General features: G+C 40.7%; 1 protein-coding gene across 1 annotated transcript in view; it reads right to left on the bottom strand.

Moving 5' to 3' along the window:
• Positions 1–18,529, bottom strand: part of ATP2A2 (ATPase sarcoplasmic/endoplasmic reticulum Ca2+ transporting 2) — a 54,860-nt gene extending 36,331 nt beyond the window's left edge. Inside the window, exons 1-5 of the mRNA XM_077748034.1 lie at positions 18,026–18,529; positions 17,323–17,340; positions 17,153–17,235; positions 8,497–8,601; positions 5,158–5,296 (exon numbers count right to left, since the gene is read on the bottom strand). Coding sequence (XP_077604160.1) covers positions 5,158–5,296; positions 8,497–8,601; positions 17,153–17,235; positions 17,323–17,340; positions 18,026–18,143 — 463 coding nt within the window. The 5' untranslated portion in view covers positions 18,144–18,529. The remainder of the gene's footprint in view (positions 1–5,157; positions 5,297–8,496; positions 8,602–17,152; positions 17,236–17,322; positions 17,341–18,025) is intronic.
• Between the last annotated feature and the right edge of the window lie 3,189 nt (positions 18,530–21,718).

Here is a 21,718-nt window from a genome sequence, read left to right as displayed (position 1 = left end):
AACAAAAAAAAAAAAAAAAAAAAAGGCAGTAACAAGTGCTGGTGAGAATGTGCAGATTGAATTTGTAGATGTTGCTAGTGGGAATGGAAAATGATGCAGCTACTTGGGATTAACAGTTTGGAAGTTGCTCAAAATGTTAAACACAGAGGAATCGTCTGCCCTAGCAGTTCCATGGCTAGCTGTATACCTAAGAGAGTGAAAGTGTATGTTTAACACATAAACTCGCACACAAATATTCATAGCAGCATTATTCATTAGCCTAAAAGGAGAAACAGCCCAGATGTCTGTGAACTGATGAATAAAATGTGATACACCCAAATAATGGAATATTCAGCCATAAAAAGCAATACATTATACACATGAATGAAATATGTAATCCATGCTACAACATGGATGAATTTTTTTTTTTTTTTTTTGAGAGAGGGAGAGATTGATTGACTGATTGATTGATTGATTCTAAAGCAGGCTCCATACCAGCAAGGAGCCCAACATGGTAAGTTTAAAAATACTGTGGGGCATCTGGGTGACTCAGTCGATTGAGCATCTGACTCTTGATTTTGGCTCAGGTAATGATCCCCCCAGTTATGGGGATCCATGCTGAGTGTGGAGCCTGCTTAAGATTCTCTCCTTCTGTGCCTCTCCCTCCCTTCATGCTCTTAAAGAGAAAAAAAAAATGGTGACCTGGACCTTCAACCAATCAAAACAGGACTGATATACCTGCTTTGTGTACACTAAATACACTGTATATTCTCCAGCAAATGAACTACAGAAGACAGAGCAATAAACCACAAAGATTCTGTTTCCTCAACTGTAAAGCGGGAATCACAGTACACATCTACTGAGTAGCTGATGGTTAAGAACCAAACACTTGGAACCATTTGCAGTAGCGGCACACACGCTAAGTTTAGCTATTAGTGACCGTGTGCATATAGACTTCCAATTATCTGCTCTGTACAGAAGTTGGAAAATAACCATGTTTACATTAGGTGAACCTACCACATACTTCTGATTTCAAGTTTCATTTATTATTCACATGTTCAGCAGAAGAGTACAATGGGTGACCTTTCCGCCCTTAAGCTGCTCACTGCCTAGTGGGATGATGATAGTATTTAATAAAATGTTTGCATCTCTCTAAAACTAGCAATCACCTCTGTTCTGCATCCCCCAGAATGGTCAAAATTCAACACGAGTAGCATACAAGAGGCCAATGTTCAAGCACGCACATGTTTGTTTTTGTTTTTGTTTTTTTTAAACAATTCACGCACAGTGGGGGGGAAGAGCTGGAAGGAAAAAGTGTTAAACTATGAGAACTGTTAGCACTCCCCACTAGGGATTTAGAAATAGGTGAAGGCAGACTAGGTTTAAGGGTGTGTATCGCTTACAACTGTTACTAGTAAGTATATTCACCTAAGATGAGGGAATTAAATTCATCTTTTAATATTAAACCAATTGTTTCCTGAAGAGTGAAAAAAAGGGAGTCATTGCCAGAATCTGGAAGAAGGGGGTAAAGGGCAGTAATTGTTCACTGGGAACAAAGTCTCAGTTTGGTAAGATGAAAAGAGATCTGGAGAAGGAAGGTGGTGATGGGTGCACAACAATGTGAATTTGCTTAATGCCACTGAACGGGACACTTAAGAACAGTTAAAATGGTAAACCTTGTATTATGTATTTTACCACAACGTTAGCAAATAAAGGACACTCCAGTAGACTGGTGATCTTAGGTCACACACTGAATCAATCATATTTGTCCTTCCTAAACCATCAAACACAACATACAAAACACTACCTAACAGGAAATGAAACTTCACATTGGGCAAGAAGAGTGAGGCAGATCAGGGCTTATAACCGTAACTTTGCAGTGGTGATGCACAGTGGACAAGTTAATAAATTACATAAAATCTGCTTAAATTTCTAAAAAAGGCCAGGAAAGTTTGGTGGTACTGAAAACTGAAAAGAGGCATGTATGGCTAGAGCACGGAATGGCATAAGATGAAATCACAGAAGCAAGCAGAAGCCATATGATGCCACATCTCAGGTGAAAAAGCACTTATATTTCAGGTGCAATCAGGAACCCACTGAAGAATTTTAGCAGAGGAGTAAACAATAGGTCCTTAGGGAACTGCCCTGGCTCCTACATGGAGAAAAGACCAGAATAAAGTGAGTGAAAAAGGAGGCCAGAGCCCAGTTAGGACACAGAGACAGTCCCAGGGAGGGCTGGTGACTGAAGAAACAGTAGTTCACAAATTTGGGTGTTTTGAAAACAAAATCAACTGGTCTTCGAGAATGAGAGGTAAAGACCAAGATGACTCCCAAGCTTCTCTCAGCTAATTAGATGGTTAGAGTGACATACTGTGACAGAAAGCCTGGACCGGAGTGAGAGGAAAAGATAAATCAAAAGAGAAGCTGGCTTTTATTTCTTCAAAGGGGAAGACGCCTTGAGGGTCAAAGTTATAGCTCCCTCTGACGCTGTTTATCACTGCCATCTACTGATGCAAACTAAGGATAAACGCTTTGGTCATAATTTCTAACTTTTCATATAGATTCTATATACTAAAATAGCCTAACAAGCACACAAATTCTTAAAAGATTTTTAGTTTGAGGAGCTAACATTGTATTACCAGATTAAACTGGAGAAATGGAAAACACACAAAGTCAAATGGAATATCACACACAAATTTAGGCGGTGTTATCTGCAACTGCACCCACCACATTTGTTATTTCTCAGAAGACAAACTATCTTCTTCTGATGTCTCCTTCCCCGGCTACTAGCACCATCACCATTCAGTTACCTAAGCTAGAAATCTGGCCAGTGGCTCCAACTCTGCATGCTAAGCCCAGTCAGTGACACATACCCATATGATTATTAAAACCTGTCACTTTGCATCAAAATCTGACACTCATTTGTCAAACTACAATGACCATAATTCCATGCTCAAGGGAGATTCAGTTATTTTGGGTTAGGACCTAGTAAAAACTTTAAAGAGTATCCCCACATGATTCTGATGTGCATCTCTGCTTAAGAACTACTACTCATAAACTCAAAATCTTTCCCTCATCATTCTTAATACTACAGCTCTCGTTATCTCTTGGTCTCATTACCTCTGGCCTACACTATCAAAATAGCCTACCTCCAGCCTTCCCCATTCTGATCTATTCTCTGTATCACAGCCAGAATTCTCTAATTCATATTTCTGCCCTAAAATCCACTGTGACAAATGGCAAAATGTGAATGAAGTTTGCCGATCAGACAAAAGTTTTGTATCAATCTCCTGATTTTGATAACTCTACTGGATCTATACTAAGAAAATGCCCCTGATTTTATAAACACTCTAGTACTGAGGATTAAAGAGGCATCATGTCTACGATGTACTCTCAAGGAACTCAGACAAAAATGCATGAATATATACAGACTGAAAGAGGATAATGCACTTGTGATAAAATATTAACACGTGGAACATCTGGGTAAAGGCTATGTGGGAACTTTGTTACTATTTTTGCAATATTCTTATATCAAAATAAGTTTAAAAAATCCAACGGGGCAGTGCCTGGCTGGTTCAGTCAATGAAGCATGGAACTCTTGATCTCAGGGTCGTTGAGTTTGAGCCCCATGTTGGTCGTAGAGATTATGCAATAAATAAATAATCAACCAATCAATCAATTAATCAATCCAGGGGCACTTGGGTGGCTCAGTCAGTTAAGTGTCCAACTCTTGATTTTGGCTCAGGTCATGATCTCACATTTGTTGAGTTCCAGCCTGACATCATCCTGTATTGGTATTCTTTCTGCTCTTCCCCTGCTCATGCTCTCTCTCTCTCAAAAACAAACAAACAAACCCCAAAAATCAAATGGCCCACTTCATTCTGAGCTGTACTTCTGTTTGCATATAGGTAACCCTGCTCTTTCCCTGGAAGAAAGAAAAATTATGGATGAGAGAATACCTGTGAAAAGGCAACTTCCTTTCAGAGGCCAAAACTACAGAACACAGGCCAAGAGATGTAGCATGTTGAATCCTCTTCATTAAAAGGAAAAAGACAATGACGACAAAGAACAACTTCACCACAAGCCAGTGTAAAGCATTACTGAGACAACTCATAAAAAGAAACTGAGGACTGCTGACCCGTGAACATCATGGGTTTGAACCCCACAGTTCTACCTACATGTATGGATTGTTTACAACATAGTCTTATAAATGTATTTTCTCCTCCTTATGATTTTAACATTTTTCCTCTAGCTTACTTTAAGAGCGTAATATATAAAATATGTACAAAATACGTGTTGACTATGTTCCGCATAAGGCCAAAAGTAGGCTACTAGTAGTTAAGTTTTCGGGAAGTCAAAAATTACACATGAATTCTTGAGTGCCCCAACTCCTGAGTTGTTCAAGGGTAAACTGGTAAAAAGTATTCTGAGCTAAGAAAAGAGTGAAAAACCAGGACAACGTGAATAATCCAATATTGTATCTCCAACAAAAAGCCTAGACTGGACTATTATTGGTTCTAGGCATCCTGGGCTGCCTAAAAACATGGCACCAATCTTGAGCAATGAGGATACGAATCCCTTTAAGATCTGTAGAGAGCTCTGACCTTGTACTGGATTCACAAACTCTTTGAAGCCCACCCACAGAACCCAGGCCGAGAAACTTGGCTCTGTGTTTTGTAAAAATCTTCTAAAGCAGAATTCTTTAGAGCCATGAAATTACTCTTAACCGTCTACTTAGTTTGACAGTTACAAGTGTGACTAAACATTGTGTCAAGAGTACAGAAAAAACTATGTAGCCCTTAACTAGTAAATTGCTCACTACAACTAAGTGTCAAATTGAGATTAAATTCACTATTTCGCTAGTGCTAGTATTCTACCATGGACCAAAAGTAGTAAGTACAATAGTTCAAAACACTGTTTACAACAAACCTTATCAATACAACACAAGGGAGGTGTCAAACACCTCGAAGTAAGTACAGAGAACACTTGATTTGTTTGGAAAGCACCAAAACCCGTTAATATAATCAATACATATGAGCATAATTTTTAAAACACTTAATTATGAGCTTTGATTTTAGTATATGTGCTGCCGAAGTGAGCACAATTATGAGCTTTGAGAAACGGATTGCATTTAGATATACAATCTAGGGTAAGACAACAATGACAAACTCAACTCACCAGCAATTTCTACAATATCACCAGGAACTATATCTTTAGCTTTAATCCGCTGTACACTCTTTCTGTCCTGTCGATATACTTTGCCCATTTCAGGCTCATATTCCTTAAGGGCTTCAATAGCATTCTCAGCATTTCTTTCCTATAAAAAAGATAAAAGCAGTAAACATATACCCACCATCGCAAATTAGTACTTTAGCCCAAGGAATCAAATTTCGGACTTCTCAACTTAAAAAAAAAAAAAGAAAAAAAAAAAAGACACTAGAGATGCACATTTGTGATATTTGTCAACAATACATTTTATAAGATGATAAACACTAGGCTCTTAGGATTCTGTGCTAGAAAGTGAAGAAGCCAAGTACCCGAAGAAGGATAAGGAAATAAAACCACAGGGAAAGCAGACACAGAACGTGTCATCCCCAAGCCCAGTATGTAACATGGCCCTCCCCTCCAGCTGTAGCCACACCACTGAAATCAATCCTGTCTCACGTGAAAGATGCTGGTCTAGGGCTGGATCACTTAGGGTCACTGCAGGCTTTTTGCTTAATAGCTATGTGATTGTGTACGAGTCATACAACACACAGGTTTGGTGCCTACAAAGCTTAGACACCAATGCTACTACCTCAAGCACTGTAAGGATTAACAAACTATTTAGACTGTGTTTTGGCACACAGTACACGCTACAGGTGATGAATTAAAAAAATCAAGTTACATCTCACAAATTCTAGATCTTTCTACAGTAGCGAAAGACCAATAAATGGCTGGAGTCTCAGAGAACTGCCAGCCCTATACCTTATTTACTGTAATACCGCATATGAACATATCAAAACTCAGTCACACAATTTTTCTTTCCAAATTTTGAGATGAAAGATACAGAAATCAAAATGTATTAAAAAAAAAAAAAGCTACAGGAAAGTTCCTTTAAGGAAAAAAAAAAAAGAAAGAAAAGCACATGTGTCAAATTTGTCTTCTCTCATTTTGGAGACTAAGCAATCAGAAGTAAAGGAGCAAATCTACACAGTGCAGACCCAGGGGGGCTATTCAGTGCACAAAGGAGAAGATTCATTTTTCACTTTTTGCCTTCTGATATAAAGCTCAATTTAACCTTTACTTGGATAGAATTTACGCACAATACCATGTGATCTCATTTTTTACCTTACTATAAGAATTACGGTCTGTAGTGAAAAATCCTGAAACTTGCTTAAAATGAATTGAGAGGACTCAAAACTGAAAGCTAATAGCATAGGTCTCACTTTTTTTTTTTTAATGTATGCATCCCTAAAAAAGTACAGAAAATGTTAAATTTGGGGACCTCATGATAAAAGTAATTTCAACCCCATATCAGATCTGCTTAAAGAATGATTATATGCATCACCTTAAAACAGAAATCCTAGAACATTTAACCCTAAATTAAGTGTCACTGCTATAAGGTCCTTAGGTTCAAATGCTACTGATAGTGTAGAAAGAATAAATTCTCAGCACTGCTGCTACTCAATTAGTCAAATCTGAAATTATTTTGCAGGACTACCCCTTCCCATTTATTCACTGTGGCAGCTTTAATTCCTTTTCCCCCTCCTTCAAGGTCGTGTCAGGTAGAGTTTAACTAGACTGCTCAAGGTTAAGAAACATCCCAAGAGCACTGTATTTTACTTCTACTAAAAATTAGCAAAGGTACATATAAACTAGAAGCGTTAAAGATAAACTGTCTCAGACCCCAAAGACAAAGATGGCTATTAAAATTACTTTAAAAGCCTTTCCTTCAACTCAAACAATCAAAAGGATTATTTAGAACATAGGGGTGAAAAGGGAAACAAAAGATCTCCAATTCAAATAGGTTGTATCGAGCATTCACTTTGGCAACATATATACTAAAATTGGAACAAATCTTGGTTTCTCTATAGTTCCCAATCACTTGTCACCTTCTGTAAGAAGCCTTCTTCGATGACACTAGCCAGCAGTTATGTGCCCCCCTCCCACCTCCCAATACTACCTTGCACTGGATTTCTACTTTCCCTTACTTTGAGAAGGCAAGCACACTTCAGTATTGCTCATACCATTCTGTATACTATGTAAATGAGATTAAGACCTAAAAATGTTATTTTTAAAACCAAGATAAATATAAAAGTCATGTAAAAACTAGTGTAAAATTTTACTCTGGAATTCGGATCAGACTGAGCCTGGATTCAAATCCCAGATAGTCCATGTACTTACTACCTGTATGGCCTTTAAGAAGTCACTTAATCACTGTGAACCTTAACGTCACATCTGTCAAATGTGATTATCATTTGCCTTACAAGATCACTGTAACAATGACATGGCAATGTATGTAAAGTATCTATCTCGTAACTGGCAGTTATTATTTAATAGGAATATATACATATTATTAGCCTGAGAAAGGCAATCTAATGCCATGTCTTGTTTCTCTCACCTACATTATTCACAAGGAGATCATTTCTACTTAAATATAAACAATTTTAGACAAAATTAAAATTAAGAGGAATATAGCACCATTAAAAATTTCTTTCAAGTAGGCCATCTTTTTTGTATGACCCCATTACATAAAGACCTTCATTAAAAGATCAGTAGGTTAAATTCTAACAGGACAAAGTATGTTTATAAAACGTTTCCACTTTAATTGTAGATCCACTCGGGTTTAGTCCTCAAAGGGGTGATTATATCCATACTTAAATATCAATACTTAAAATGAATTTGAAGTATTAGTCTCAGAGACTATTAAAATATATCCAAAAAACAACAACAAAAATCAAACACTTCAACAGTCCTAGGAAGTTGGAAGTCCTCAAAGTAGGCACCTACAGAACAGTAATTACAAAAAGTGGGGTGGCAGGAATCCCATTATGTTATGATTCTATAAACTTGCTTCCATTCTATGAATCAGAAAAGCCTGGACAACTGAGGGAAAAAAGCCACAAGCATGCTGTGAAGGGAAAACAATTTATATAGCTAAATACACACACAACAACAACAACACAAGGAGATAAAAATGACGTTGAGGTTATGAAATTTTTCACAGGAAGTAGCTAGGAAATATAAAGACAGATACTGGATCTCAAATTTCCTGGTTTCTTTTAAGTAGCTTCCTCTCATCCATTATTTTTAACTCCATGCTACTATGAAGGATGGGCAATTTTAACAGCAAATTATATACACACAGCAGAGGTCTAAAATGTTGCCATTAAATAAACAGACAAGAGACAAAACACATGTAGACTCTCCAGAGAGATTTTTTTGGTTAACATATAAAGAAAAAAAACAACAACAGATTAACACAGTTTAACTCACATAAATTGCTAAAATCTAGCACTGCTTAGTTTTGCTTACCTGCCACACACCCACAATTGCATTGGCTACTAATATAAGTAAAATTACAAAGGGTTCTACAAAGGCTGTAATTGTTTCTTCACCTTCTTCAAACCAAGCCAAAACCTAGAAGAGAAATGGCATGGGTTAGAACCGTAATGTGTTTTTAGGCTTAGTGCCACTTTACACCAGAAGTGGCGAGCACTAAAGGAATTGCAATATACCAAGTCTGTTCTTACCACCCTAGAAACAAATGGTGGCAAAATGTAAGGACATAAACAACTGGCTTATGTCTCTTGTTCACAGTAATTCTTGAGAATCGAAACTATACAACTTCTTAATACTCTTCAAAAGCTAATTTTTCACATAATAATTGTTTTAAAATCCAAATAAAATACTTTCTGGGAATTAAATCCCAGTCACTTTACATGGATATATTCAGAAGTAAAATTTAAATTATTGATTTTGTTACAATAAAAGCCAATCATCTACAACTTTGTTGATTTGCTTAATATTCCTATCAAATATACCCATAGACATAAACTCACAGTAAAAAATACCATGAGGGACACCAGGGTGGCTCAGTCAGTTAAGCGTCTGACTCTTGATTTCAGCTCAGGCCATGATCTTACGGTTGTGAGATTGGGCCCCACACTGGGTCTGTGTTTGGCGTGGAGTCTAAGTCTAGTTAAGATTCTCTCTCTGCCTCTGTCCCTCCCCGCATCTCAACAAAAACAAAACAAAAACACTGATCACAGACTCAAAATTTTAGAGTGCAAAAACTGATAATATCCCAGTTATTTTCAGTGGTTCTATTATAGGCCGCCTCATAATACTCAAGGTTGTTCTGATCAGGAATTTATTTTGAAGGTTATCCTCCATATGACATTTAGCATAGCAACAGCACCTCAGAGATGACAGAAGTCCAAAAACGTTATTTATAACTGGACACAAAACAATGCCCCAAGAAAAATGAGCAGAAAGTTAATTTCTAGCTCACACAACCATAACCTTGTCAGGACATAAAAGCTACACGTTAAGAAAGCCACAATAAACTTCCTAACTGAGCAATCTCAAGGTGGTAGGAGAACCCAACACAAATCTTTAATAATAAAGAACATAGTGAAAGAGCCACCTAAATGGTTAAAAACTAATTTTTGTAAAACACTACCAATCCAGAAAGGATGGCAAACCTATCTAATATTCAATCTGGGAAATAAGATTTGCCTTTTAACATTGCTTAACATGTTCCCATATTTCACATAAAAAACCCTTTTCTTTAGAAGATCTATGTAGTCAACAATGAAGGCGCTGGTTTTGATACTTTTTAATACTGTCAGGATTTGTGGCAAGAATGAAAGCATTTATGTTTACACTTAGCAGAATACTATAAAGTGAGCTTTTACACAAATAGGAAACATAGTAAACAACCAGAGAGATAAATAAGGCAAGGCCCAACATGAATTTTGCAAGTAAGATAGGGGAATGATGAACAAGAAATATCAACCTGAGCAGGAAAAAACCCCAGGAGATACCAGGACCAGGTTCTGATAGGTCCCAGTGACCACTGACAGCTAGTGAGAGAACCAGGGCAGGCAGAAAACCAGAATGAATATAAATGTTGCCACAAGCTTTCAACAGGGCATTCCTGGTGTTAAGGTCAGGCCGAGAGCCAAAATGAAAACTTCTCTAGGAAGTTATAAATTTTGATAGATGCAAGATCACAGCTGCTCTGATACTAGCCTTTCAAACATTTGCCAAGGAGAGCATATCAGAAATAAGAAACTTAATTAGCTCTTGGGGGAGAAAAATCGCTCAACTTGAAGAGTAACTAGGACCTTTCCAAAGGTCAGTGAGGCATTAGCAACTGTAAGATAAGCTTCACACCTTGTTAAAAAGGGTATGAACTTCCCTCTTGGCAGCTAGTCCTGAGGAACAAACTTAAAGCAATATCCTCTAACAGCTGGAGCAAAGGAGACAGGGCTATCAGACCAAATCTCTACTTTTCAAGAAATGTGTGGTTCCTCTGCCCAAGTAGTATTCATCAATTACATAAAAATCCTAATTTACACAATGCAGTAACCTTTTCTTCCACTATAGGATTTTAAATGTTTACGTGTAAGATACCCAGGCATTCATAATTATTTGAAGGTTCTACAAGTATCTTAATTACTGTTTGATGAGAAACTTTACAGTGCAAATTCTCCGGGTGGAAGGCTGGTGCCGAACCTACTTATAAGAGACAACCCTCAATTTCCTGAATACTTTTTAAAATCTGTTTTGAAACCACAAATAACCCAAACAATTAAATGCTACACCCCAAAGTGACGATCAACCCATATTTCATTAACTAGTAGGAACCAATCTAGATGATCAGGTTCAGATCATATTATGCAGTCCTTCATGGTTTGTGCTATTGTAAAGCAAACTTCCAGTGTATGTGGGATGATGCTGCTGACAAATGAAAGATCCCATGAGATGTGGAAGGGAGTGAAGAGAAGCGTGTGGCACAGGCATCTTTCATTTTGGTGAAAGATGCCTTATTAACATTATACCAGAGTTGGTTCATAATTACAGTTTATCCCAAGTTATACAAATGTTTATATGGGGGAGAATGTTCCTAAAAATCTTTACTGAGAACAGGTGATCATAAACAATTATCTATTTATATTGCCTGTATTCACCACTGTATCCCCAGGGGCCTAGAAGAGTCTCTGGTACACAGATGATGCTACTTACTGTACAAAGACATGATGAATGAATGAAACAAAATCTCATAGAACATCTGAGTTACAAGACCCTAAGGGCAATATATGAACTTAAACACTGAGAGTAAGAAATCACTAACTTAATCAACACCATCCTACTGCAGCTAATGTTAGGCTGTGTTTCTTCTTTCCTTTGCTCTGCACTATTAATATAGTACCAATACCAGTTTTCTGGGGCTTCTACAATCCAGCAAGCTCAAAGTTTCAAACTGCCAATCCTATTCAGGGTAACCACTTACTAATGGATGTTTAACTACAACTTAAACTGCTTCAGTACAGTAGGAAAGGCTATCTTCTAGTTATCTGTTAAGACTGATCTCTGCACATTACAGTAATTCCTGACACGACAATCAAAAGACGCTGGAGAGCAGAGTTTAATGAATAAAAGCAAATTTTAATCCAAGGTAAAAAGGTATATTCCAGTGGGAGATAGTCATGGTTCTGTGACTCCATTATCTTAGCTACATGTTGGGATAATGTACTGAGCTCTGAATGAGATCCAAAAAAAAAAGAAAATGAAAGAGAGCATAAGCATTTTCTTTTAATTTTTTTTAAATGTTTTATTTATTTCTGAGAGAGAGAGAGAGAGAGAGAGAGACAATGTGAGCAGGGGAGGGTCAGAGAGAGGGAGACACAGAATCAGAAACAGGCTCCAGGCTTTCAGCTGGCTGTTAGCACAGAGCCTGACGTGAACCCACAAACTGTGAGATCATGACCTGAGCCGAAGTCGGACGCCCAACCGACTGAGCCACCCAGGCGCCCCCATAAACACATTTTTAAGATTGAGGGCACTGGTCTGCAGTCCTCCTTGTATCCTTAAGAAACTTGCAATGCCACTGGATACTCAAACACTTATCCAAAGAATGAAGAAATTCACATTGAAAAAAAAAAAGGTTATAAAGAGGAAATAGAAGCTCAACACTACACACAAATGAAAAAAGTATCACCAATAAGTGTTATGAAAATTTTCTGGAAGTAGAAAACAAAAAAGTATGAATTAGACCACATACTCTTCTGATCCACACACAAAACTTATTCCAGGGTCATTGGACTGAGCCCTATATCAGGCTCTGTGCGGAGTATGGAGCCTGCTTGAGATTCTCTGTCTCTCTCTTCCTCTGCTCTTATTTTCTATCTCAAAATACAGGTTTAAAAAAAATACTGTTTTTAGATTTGAGAATATAATATTCCTTAAAAAGAAAAACACACGAACGCCTGGACAGCTCAGTTGGTTAAGCGTCCGACTTTGGCTAGGATCCTGATCTCAGGGGTTGTGGGTCCGAACCTCGAACTGGGTTCTATGCGGGATTCTGTGCCTCCTCTCTCTGCCCCTCCCCTGCTCATGCTTGGTCTTGGTGTCTCTCTCTCAGAAACAAATATTAAAAAAAAGAAGAAGTGGGGCGCCTGGGTGGCTCAGTCAGTTAAGTGTCCAACTTCGGCGCAGGTAACAATCTCACGGTTTGTAGGTTCAAGCCCCACATCGGGCTCTGTGCTGACAGCTAGCTCAGAGCCTGGAGCCTGCTTCAGATTCTGTACCTCCCCCTCTCTCTGACCTTCCCCTGCTCACACTGTCTCAGAAATATCAAAAAAAAGAAAAAACAATTTTTTAAATAATAAAAAAGAAGAAAAACACACATTCACCTTTCAAAACATTTTAGAGAAAGGCTCTAAATAAATTAAACCCATCAAACTACCCATTTTATCTTTTTTTTAATAAGAAATTAAAATATAGGGAAAAAATAAAATCACTACATAATACAATATAAAATACTTCTTGACTATTCTAAGAAAACCGATCTACATTTTTCAGTATTTTGAAAATGCTACCAACACAAACTCATTCAAATCTTGTTTATAGCAAAAGTACTAACCTAGCCTCTAAAAAATATTAAGAATCCCCTTTTAAAGGGTTCAGGTGAAAGGAAAGACAAACTATTCAAATACAGGTGAGAAGCTGAGAAGTGCCTTCCTTGCTCTAAGAAAGTTTTAGCAACATTTCAGAGTTATCATGGAGGACTTCATGGATACAGAGGTTGCAAATACGGCCGTCCTGCTCATCTCTTTCGGGTCTTTTCTCTACTGTCACTTTTTTTTTTTTTTAATGTTTTATTTATTTCTGAGATAGAGACAGACAGACAGACAGACAGGGTGAGCAGGGGAGGGTCAGAGAGAGAGAGGGAGACACAGAATCTGAAACAGGCTCTAGGCTCTGAGCTGTCAGCACAGGGCCCGACGAGGGGCTCAAACCCACAAACCGTGAGATCACGACCTGAGCCGAAGTCGGACACTTAACCGACTGAGCCACCCAGGCGCCCCTCTAATGTCAGCTTCTAACAAAGACTTTCCTGACCACCCTACTTAAAAACTGCACTCCCCTCCCTCCTCATATTTTTATCTCTCTGCTTTATTTCACTATCACTGTCCAACGGACTACTTTGTTTTTACTTGTTTATTTTATTTTTTTTTAATGTTTTATTTATTTCTAGGAGAGAGAGAGACAGCGTGAGCAGGGGAGGGTCAGAGAGAGAGGGAGTCACAGACTGAAACAGGCTCCAGGCTCTGAGCTGGCAGTCAGCACGGAGCCCGACGCGGGGCCCGAACCCACGAACCGCGAGATCATGACCTAAGCGAAAGTCGGACGCTTAACCGACTAACTCACCCAGGCGCTCCTGTTTTACTTGTTTATAATTAGAATATCAGCTCCAGGTAAAAGACGTTGCCTATTTTGTTCAGTGCTGTACCCCTAGTATCTGTGCAAGTCCCAGGTGTTCAATAAATACCCAATGAAGCAGTGAAATAGAGGAAAGAACGGGTATTCCAGTAAGCAGCCATACGATGTGTTAAATGAAGGGCAAAGTTGTGACCAAGAAGGATGTAAAGACAAACTGAAAGGACAGCAGATCCTGAACATCAAATTAAGGAATTTCTAAAGTTACTTTATATGCAATGGGAAAGATATAGCTCACTTCTTCCAATCCAAGTGAACTTAAAAAAAAATAATAATAAAGGAAGAAAACAAAAGTTACTTTTATTTAGTGAATATTACAAGTATATTAAACTTTATCCCTGGGCACCTGAGTGGCACAGTCGGTAAGCATCCAACTTCAGCTCAGGTCATGATCTCGTGGTTCATCAGTTCAAGCCCCATGTCGGGTTCTGTGCTGACAGCAAGCTCCCGAGCCCGCTTCAGATTCTGTTTCCCCCTCTCTCTCTCTGCCCCCTCCTGCTCGTGCTCTGTCTCTCAAAAAAATAAACGTTAGAAAAAACAAAAACAAAAACACCTTTATCCCCACAGGTCACAAGTATAAAACATTAATGTAGCTTCCTACAGTTAACAGTTTACTTAATCTGACATCTGAAATAAATCACTAAAGCCTAGTATTTCTTTTTAACTTGAGCAGAACCTGATGATATCATATACATGTTGTAGAACTGCCTATTCACTCTTCCAAAAGAACATGAATATTCTACCATGATTTTCCTGTTAAATAGGAATAAACAGATTACCACAAAAAAGACTCCGTGATCTTTTGAAAGATAAAGAAATGAGGAATGAAAAGGTCAAGAACAATGTAGTAATAGTGCCAATTCCGCATGAAGAAACTCAGTAAGTTTTAAATCCAAAATGTCTTGATCAAACAAGTCAAAGCAAACTAAGTAACAGTATTTCCTAAAATTATTCTTCTCTTTAGCAACCCATGAAATAAATATGTCACCCAGTTCATTTCCTGAGCATTAACTCCAAGTAGTTACCAAAAAGGTAATTCAAATTTCAATTCCAAAATACAGCTCTATAAAGCTATAAAAAATCCAACATTGTGCCCTATGACAAAATTAAGCAAATATTTTAAAACCCATTTGAAAAAGCTTAGAAACTATAAACTCCTTTCTTCAAAGTCACATGCATTACTAAATCAAAATGTTAACATAAAATCATTCAAATTGGCAACTCGAGAGACCCTATACAACCTACGTATCCAATCGTTTATTGGAAATAATGCCAGTGATGTTACAACAACGCCGTAAGTTACATACACAGAATAACTCAAAAAAATTTAATCTCATCTCTGCCTTGTATATACCAGCTGATTTACTCTAAGGAGTCCCTGATAACCTTATTGAACCCCAGTATTTTAATTACCAAAGCTGAGGCTACTTCAGAATTATGCAGCTAGCTTAAACATAAACATTACACTACAAATACACACAATACACACACCCAAATGTATTTTTTGTTTTGTGCCAGACAAATTACTGAAACTGGTTAATCAAACAGCTCTATTCCTTTATCTTATTGGTTTCAGCCTGTTTAGAGGGGAGGGGAGGGTGGAGGGGTGGGTGGGGTTGAATTAATCAAGAACAGACAGACATGTAAGAGGTATGGAGTAATTTAGGATGCTGAATGATTTGCTCCGACACTCTCTTAATTTTAGTCAATGAAAACCATAGGAAACATTCATGAGGACTGAATTATTATCAATAGCTACGTATCACTTAGCCAAATGGCATGATAAAGTCTCAAGTCCAAATTTGTATACAGTATTACTCCAAAAAAGCTGACCTCTTACCGAATTTCCCCCCTCACCTAAAGAAGTGCCCACCACTTCCTTTTTATTTAGCTCCCAAAACAGCCTTCTATGACACGGCTATCATAAAGACTGAGGTAGATTCCTGGGGCTTGCATAAGCACAAAACATACAAAAATGAAACCTTGAAGTTGTGTCAATTTTGTGAAGCCTGAAAAAACATTACACTGGGTGAATTTCACTTCCCATCATGGTTTTTATAAGAATAAAATACTGTAATTTAAGAACAAACGTGTAATACAGAACAAACTACGGTTGATGAAGGAAGATAGGTGGGTGAAGGATGGGCTAAATGGGTGATGGGTATTAAGGAGGGCACTGGTTTTGATGAGCACTGGGTGTTATATCTAAGTGATGAATCACTAAATTCTCCTGAAGCCGATTATTACACTTTGTGTTAACTACCTAGAATTTAAATAAAAATTTGGAAGAAAAAAAAAAATAACGAAAGTCACCCCTTGCTGTGAGGATTAAGAACTTCTATGTCCTACTCATGACCATTTTTAGGAAAACTACCAAGAAAGAAGTCCACTGCCCAAGAAAAAATGCGAAAAAAATTAACACTGAACCGAAAAAAAGTTACTATAACCTAGAAATATCCTCACCAAGCCATCAACCTGTTTCAGCTGTAGTCCTTTGCATTTCACCAGTTTCTTAGCAACCATACAGGGCTCAAGTCAGTATGCACATAGAGAACAAGAAAAAAACACTATGTGTTTTGTTTTTATAAGATCTAGAACCAATTGTACTGAACCTTGTTCTCTCTACCTAGGAGTCACTCAAGACAGGGGTCCAATTTAGATAAATATACCACCCTAAAGGTCAGTGACCAAATTTGGTCAACAGTAGTGCCATCACTGCCGTCATCATTCTTGTCACTGTCAGAAACAACTGTCACCTTGCCATTACCAGGAAGGGAGAGCAACTGGAATATTCCTTTTGTAAGTTCTATTTACAGACTACAAAGGGCCCAACATCATCTTAGTATGATCTTACACAGTGGAAGAACCCAAAACAGAAAAGACACCTCGATAAAGAACTTTTTGATATTAAAATGTAATAAACCACAAAAACTTGTAAGACCCTACCCCATTTGGGAACAACTTCTAATTGCACTGTAAATGTCAGGCATTCATTAATTTTCTACAACACGAATGGCTTCAAGTGTTTTGCTTATAATATTAAAATACTGAAGTTGAAAAAAAATGGGAGACACAGCTTAAATCTCTAAATATATAACATTCTCACCCAATACACATTTGTTTTTTCATCTACGAAATAGACTCAACTTTTTGAGAAAAAAATAAGTTCCTTTATACTTACAAAAGATATACAAGCTGCCAGCAATAAAATTCTAACTAATAAGTCTTCAAACTGTTCAATCACAAGTTCCAACAAGGTTTTTCCTGCGAGAAACAAACACTTGCTGTAAATGTCATCTTAACATCAGAACACAAAGGGGGGAGGGGGGAGAACATGTTACGATTACTCACCTTCTTCAGCCGGTAACTCTGTAGAAGGCAGAAATTCGCCAGGCAACGTGTCAAGAAGGGGGAAAAAAAAATTAGCATGGTCTTTCAAAAGAGAATTCCTAAAATTGCTACTACTGTCTTTGAAAGACTTACCTAGGTACATGAACATTCAACCATTTTTAATGGAAACCACACTAAAATGGTACCCCAAGAAAACATGCAAGATTTGCCGTAACCAATACCTTAGGTCTACCTAGAAGCGTGAAGTCTCATCGCTACCTAACCAGGGCTCCCGAAACAAGGAGTCATTTCAGCTAGGTCACGACTTCTGCCAGCTGTGTAACTTTGGGTCAGTACAAGAACGGTCAGAGGCATTCTCAACTGCAACGACGCCTCATAAACTGGCTGGGGACGAGAAAATGTCTCGCAGGGAACAAGCCAGCTGCAGGAGACTCGTCCCTCCCTCCAGCGGGGCCCGCTGCTGCGTGCGGGGAAGGTCACGGGCTCGAGGTGCGAGGTCGAGGAGGCGCAGACGAGACCCCGGCGCCCCCGCCTGCAGCCCCTCTCGCGCGGGGCCGGCGCGCGGGCTCGACCCGCCGCCTGCAGCCCTCGGCGGGCGCGGAGCCCAGACCCACGAGGTGGAGCCCGGTCAGCCATCTTCCTTGGCTCTCGGGCCCGCGCCGGGCCGCGCGGGGCCCCTGCAGCCCCGGCGCCGGGCACCTACCGTTGGAGCCCCATCTCTCCTTGAGCTTCTTGACCTGCTCCAGGCTCAGCCCCGTGCTCTCGTTGACGCCGAAGTAGCCCAGCACCTCTTCCACCGTCTTTGTGTGCGCGTTCTCCATGGCTGCGGGGGCCCGGCCGGCCTCGCCTCCAGTCCCCGCGGCCTCCTCGCCTCCGCCTCGCACTCGGGCCGCGGGCTCGTGCCACCCTGGGCGCCCCGGCGCGGCCTGGCCTCTCTCCTCCTCCTCCTCCTCCTGCGGCCGCTTCCGCCTCGCCGGGCGCTGAATCACCCCGCGCCCCCTCCCCCAGACAACCGCCCCTCTCGCAGCCCGGCCCTCGCCGCCGCACGCCCCGGGCTCAGCTGGGCGGTGGGGGGCTCCCGACCCTCCCTCCCCTCGTCAGAAGGGAGGGCCTCCTTCGCCCTCAACCGCCCACCGGGAGCGCAGGCCGCGGCCCCAGAGCCCCCTCCCCGCTCTCCCGAGGTGATTCACGGCCCCACCCGGGCCGGAGGAGGGGGCNCGTCGGTCTTCAACCCGGCTCACCCACGGACAGACCCCCGGGAGGTCGAGGGCCCACGATGGACCCCCTGCATTAGCTGCCCCGAGGACAACTGCCCGCCTTTTGGGGTCAGCCTGAGCCTTCGGCTGCAGTGTGTGGCGGGGAAGGCGAGGCCGGGGAACCTGGGAACTCGCTCCGCACTGGGCTTTCCGAAGCGCGCTCGGGTTGGTGTCCTTGGCTCGCCCCCTCGCCCTCCGCCTCCCGGGCCGCACTCTGCATCCTAATCTCTCTCCTTCAGAGCCCCCTTCAGGAATCAAGGGGAGGAATTCCGCAGTTCATTTCCCGCACGGCCCGAATCTGTCGCTTCAGGAACACCGCATCCCACACCCCCAGCCGAGCGCGCCACCGCACACAAATGTCAGCCCTTCCCCGGCGGGGTCTGCGTGCTCTGACCGAAGAAATCCCAATCGGGGGAGGAGGTTTTAATTTTTAGAGCTCACACAGCCTTTGATACATGTCACAGGCTATGCCGCTGTAACTGCTAAATAACGAGAATTGTACTAGAAGGTGCTTCGCTTGGGCATTAAGATCAAGGCTCTCTTCTAGAAAAGATTTCCACTTTCCCCAATAGGAGAAAGGAGGACTTTAATCCAAAACCTATTCTTAAGCCATAGATGATGACTCGGTGCAGAGGTCTGTACAAAACCTAGGTGACTGCAAAATAAAGGGCATTTTGCTTATGTAAAGTTAGATTACTAAACAGGGGAAGGGACCTGTGCGTTAATTCATGAAGGAAAAGTGAACATATTCGCATCACAAAGAGCAGCATTCTTAAGGGAGTATGTTGCAGAATGAAGCATTTAGTCTACTTTTGTGTTTGGCAATAGTGTACCATCCACAAGAGCCAAAGCAGAGAAAAAACACCTTAGTTGTCCCCGATGGCTCAGCCTCAGGACTGAAGATGAATTCCTTCAGCAGATGCAAATCACAGTGCATTACCCAGCGGAAAAAATCAGGCACGTCATTTCATTTAATTATTTCCAAGGAGTGGAGGCTGGCATGCAGTTTTCATTGATACTTGGAAAAGGACCAACAAAACCCTACACGAAACAAACAAACAAAATTCTAGTGTATGGCAATGCGCTGAAGAGAAGCAAGGTGGAAACTGGTTAGGTCACAGGGTTGGAGCCTCCTCCAGGAGGGACACGTGATTGCACCCTGGGGGCGTAGTAATGGAGGGCTGGTGGTTCTTTTCCCTCTGAGACCGGGTCTGCACCATTTCTTCAGCCTCACCTCATCTCTTTCAACAACATTAGAAGCACTATAGGCAGGAGGAGTGCTACCTATCTTAGCCTTGGACACTTGACCTTACCTCTCTGTTCCATGGCCCCCCCGGGTACTTAGAGTTGTAAGCGCCTGTGGTGTGATTCTGAGCTTCTTGAGGGGTTCCTGACCATAGCTTTTGTTTGTACTCCGTGGTCTTAAGATTGTCAGGTGCGGGGCGTCTGGGTGGCTTCATCGGTTAAGCGCCCGACTTTCGCTTAGGCCATGATCTCGCGGTTCGTGGGTTCGAGCCCCGCGTCGGGCTCTGTGCTGACTGCCAGCTCAGAGCCTGGAGCCTATTTCAGATTCTGTATCTCCCTCTCTCTCTGACCCTCCCCTGCTCGTGCTCTTTCTCTCTCTCTCTCTCTCTCCTAGAAATAAAAATATAAAAAAAAAAAAAGATTGTCAGGTGCTTAGTTCCACCTTATTCAGATCGCAGCTTATATGTCATCTCCTTGTAGATGTCTTGGTGAGCTGCTTAAAGTGGCTACCCTCTCCAGTCACCCTTGCTATCCCATCGTTTTCTTTTCTTCACAGCCTTTATCTGTGATACTGTGTCTTTGTCGAGCTGTTCACTGTCTGTCTCCCTTACTAGGAAACAAGCTCCATGAGAATATGGGTTTGTCTCTCTTGTCCACTCTCAGGATGTGGAAAGGTCCCTGGTATATACTCATCATTTATGGAACACCCACTGTTGGAATGGATGAGCCCCACTATCCCTGATCTATCAGTGATTTGCAAAGGGCCTCGCCATGGGAGGAACCTCAACAAAGTTTTGCTGAACCCAGGTTTATTGATTTCCAGTTTGTGAAATAAATGGGAGGGCCTCTGAACTACTTGACTCATGGGAATGGCTGTGAAAGTTAGTCAGGTTTAATGAATAAAAAACTAGGCGGCATTAAAGGTTTCTCGGAGAGGAGCAATGTGTGAGTTCCTATTGGTGCTGTTACCACACTGTCATCACCACTGAGACTGTTCTTTGCAAGTCTGCTCTCTGCAGGAGGTTGGAATACTCCTTTAAACTGAAACTGATTTTTAGGCCAGAGTTGGCTCCTTCTATGTCACATATCATTTATGCTCTTGGTTCCTCATCCTGTGGGTGTCTCTGAAATTTGTTTGTTTTTAGGTTGCCAAAATTTAGCATAAAGCCAGCCTCAGGGCACCTGAGTGGCTCAGTCAGTTAAGCATCTGATTTGGGCTCAGGTCATGATCTCATGGTTCACGGGTTCCAGCCCCATGTCGGACTCTGTGCTGACAGCTCAGAGCCTGGAGCCTGCTTCAGATTCTGCATCTCCCTCTCTGTTCCTCCCTTACTTGTGCTCTCTTTCTCAAAAATAAAATAAACATTAAAAATTCTTTAAAAAGTCAGCCTCTCAAGGGCAGAAAGATCAAGGTTCTCTTATGTAGAAATAAACTTATATTCAATTTATTTTGTGCATTGACCTACACATACTTCTTGTTAACAAAGTTTAAAAAAAATAAGTAGAATGGGTTTTAGAAATACTCTATTGTCTTCCAAGGATTGCAGCTATTTTCAATCAATTGAGGACAGGGAGAGGATAAAGAAGAGAGACGGTAATTCAGAAAGACGGATGATTTGATCAAAGAACCTCAAAGGAATTAATAAAGGAGGACATTAGCTGGTAATAGGCAGGCTTGTTAAAAAGCTAGGCAGACAGAAAGGGCCCAGTAAAAACGAGTGACCTGGAAAGCAGGCCCAGGCCAACTTTCCCACCCTCTACGGCCCTCCTATAAAGCAACGGTTATTGCAAAAGGCAGCCTGTTCCATATTTGGACAGCTCTCATCATTAAAGCCATCTCATTCTGAGCTGAATCCTCCTCCCCTAACTAACTTCTCCTTTATATTGGTTCTTCT

This window comes from Crocuta crocuta, unplaced genomic scaffold (genome assembly GCF_008692635.1).
Source record: "Crocuta crocuta isolate KB4526 unplaced genomic scaffold, BGI_CrCroc_1.0 scaffold29, whole genome shotgun sequence".
Lineage (NCBI taxonomy): Eukaryota > Metazoa > Chordata > Mammalia > Carnivora > Hyaenidae > Crocuta > Crocuta crocuta.
The sequence above is the reverse complement of the archived record's forward strand: the minus strand, read 5'-3'. Positions and strand labels throughout refer to the sequence as shown.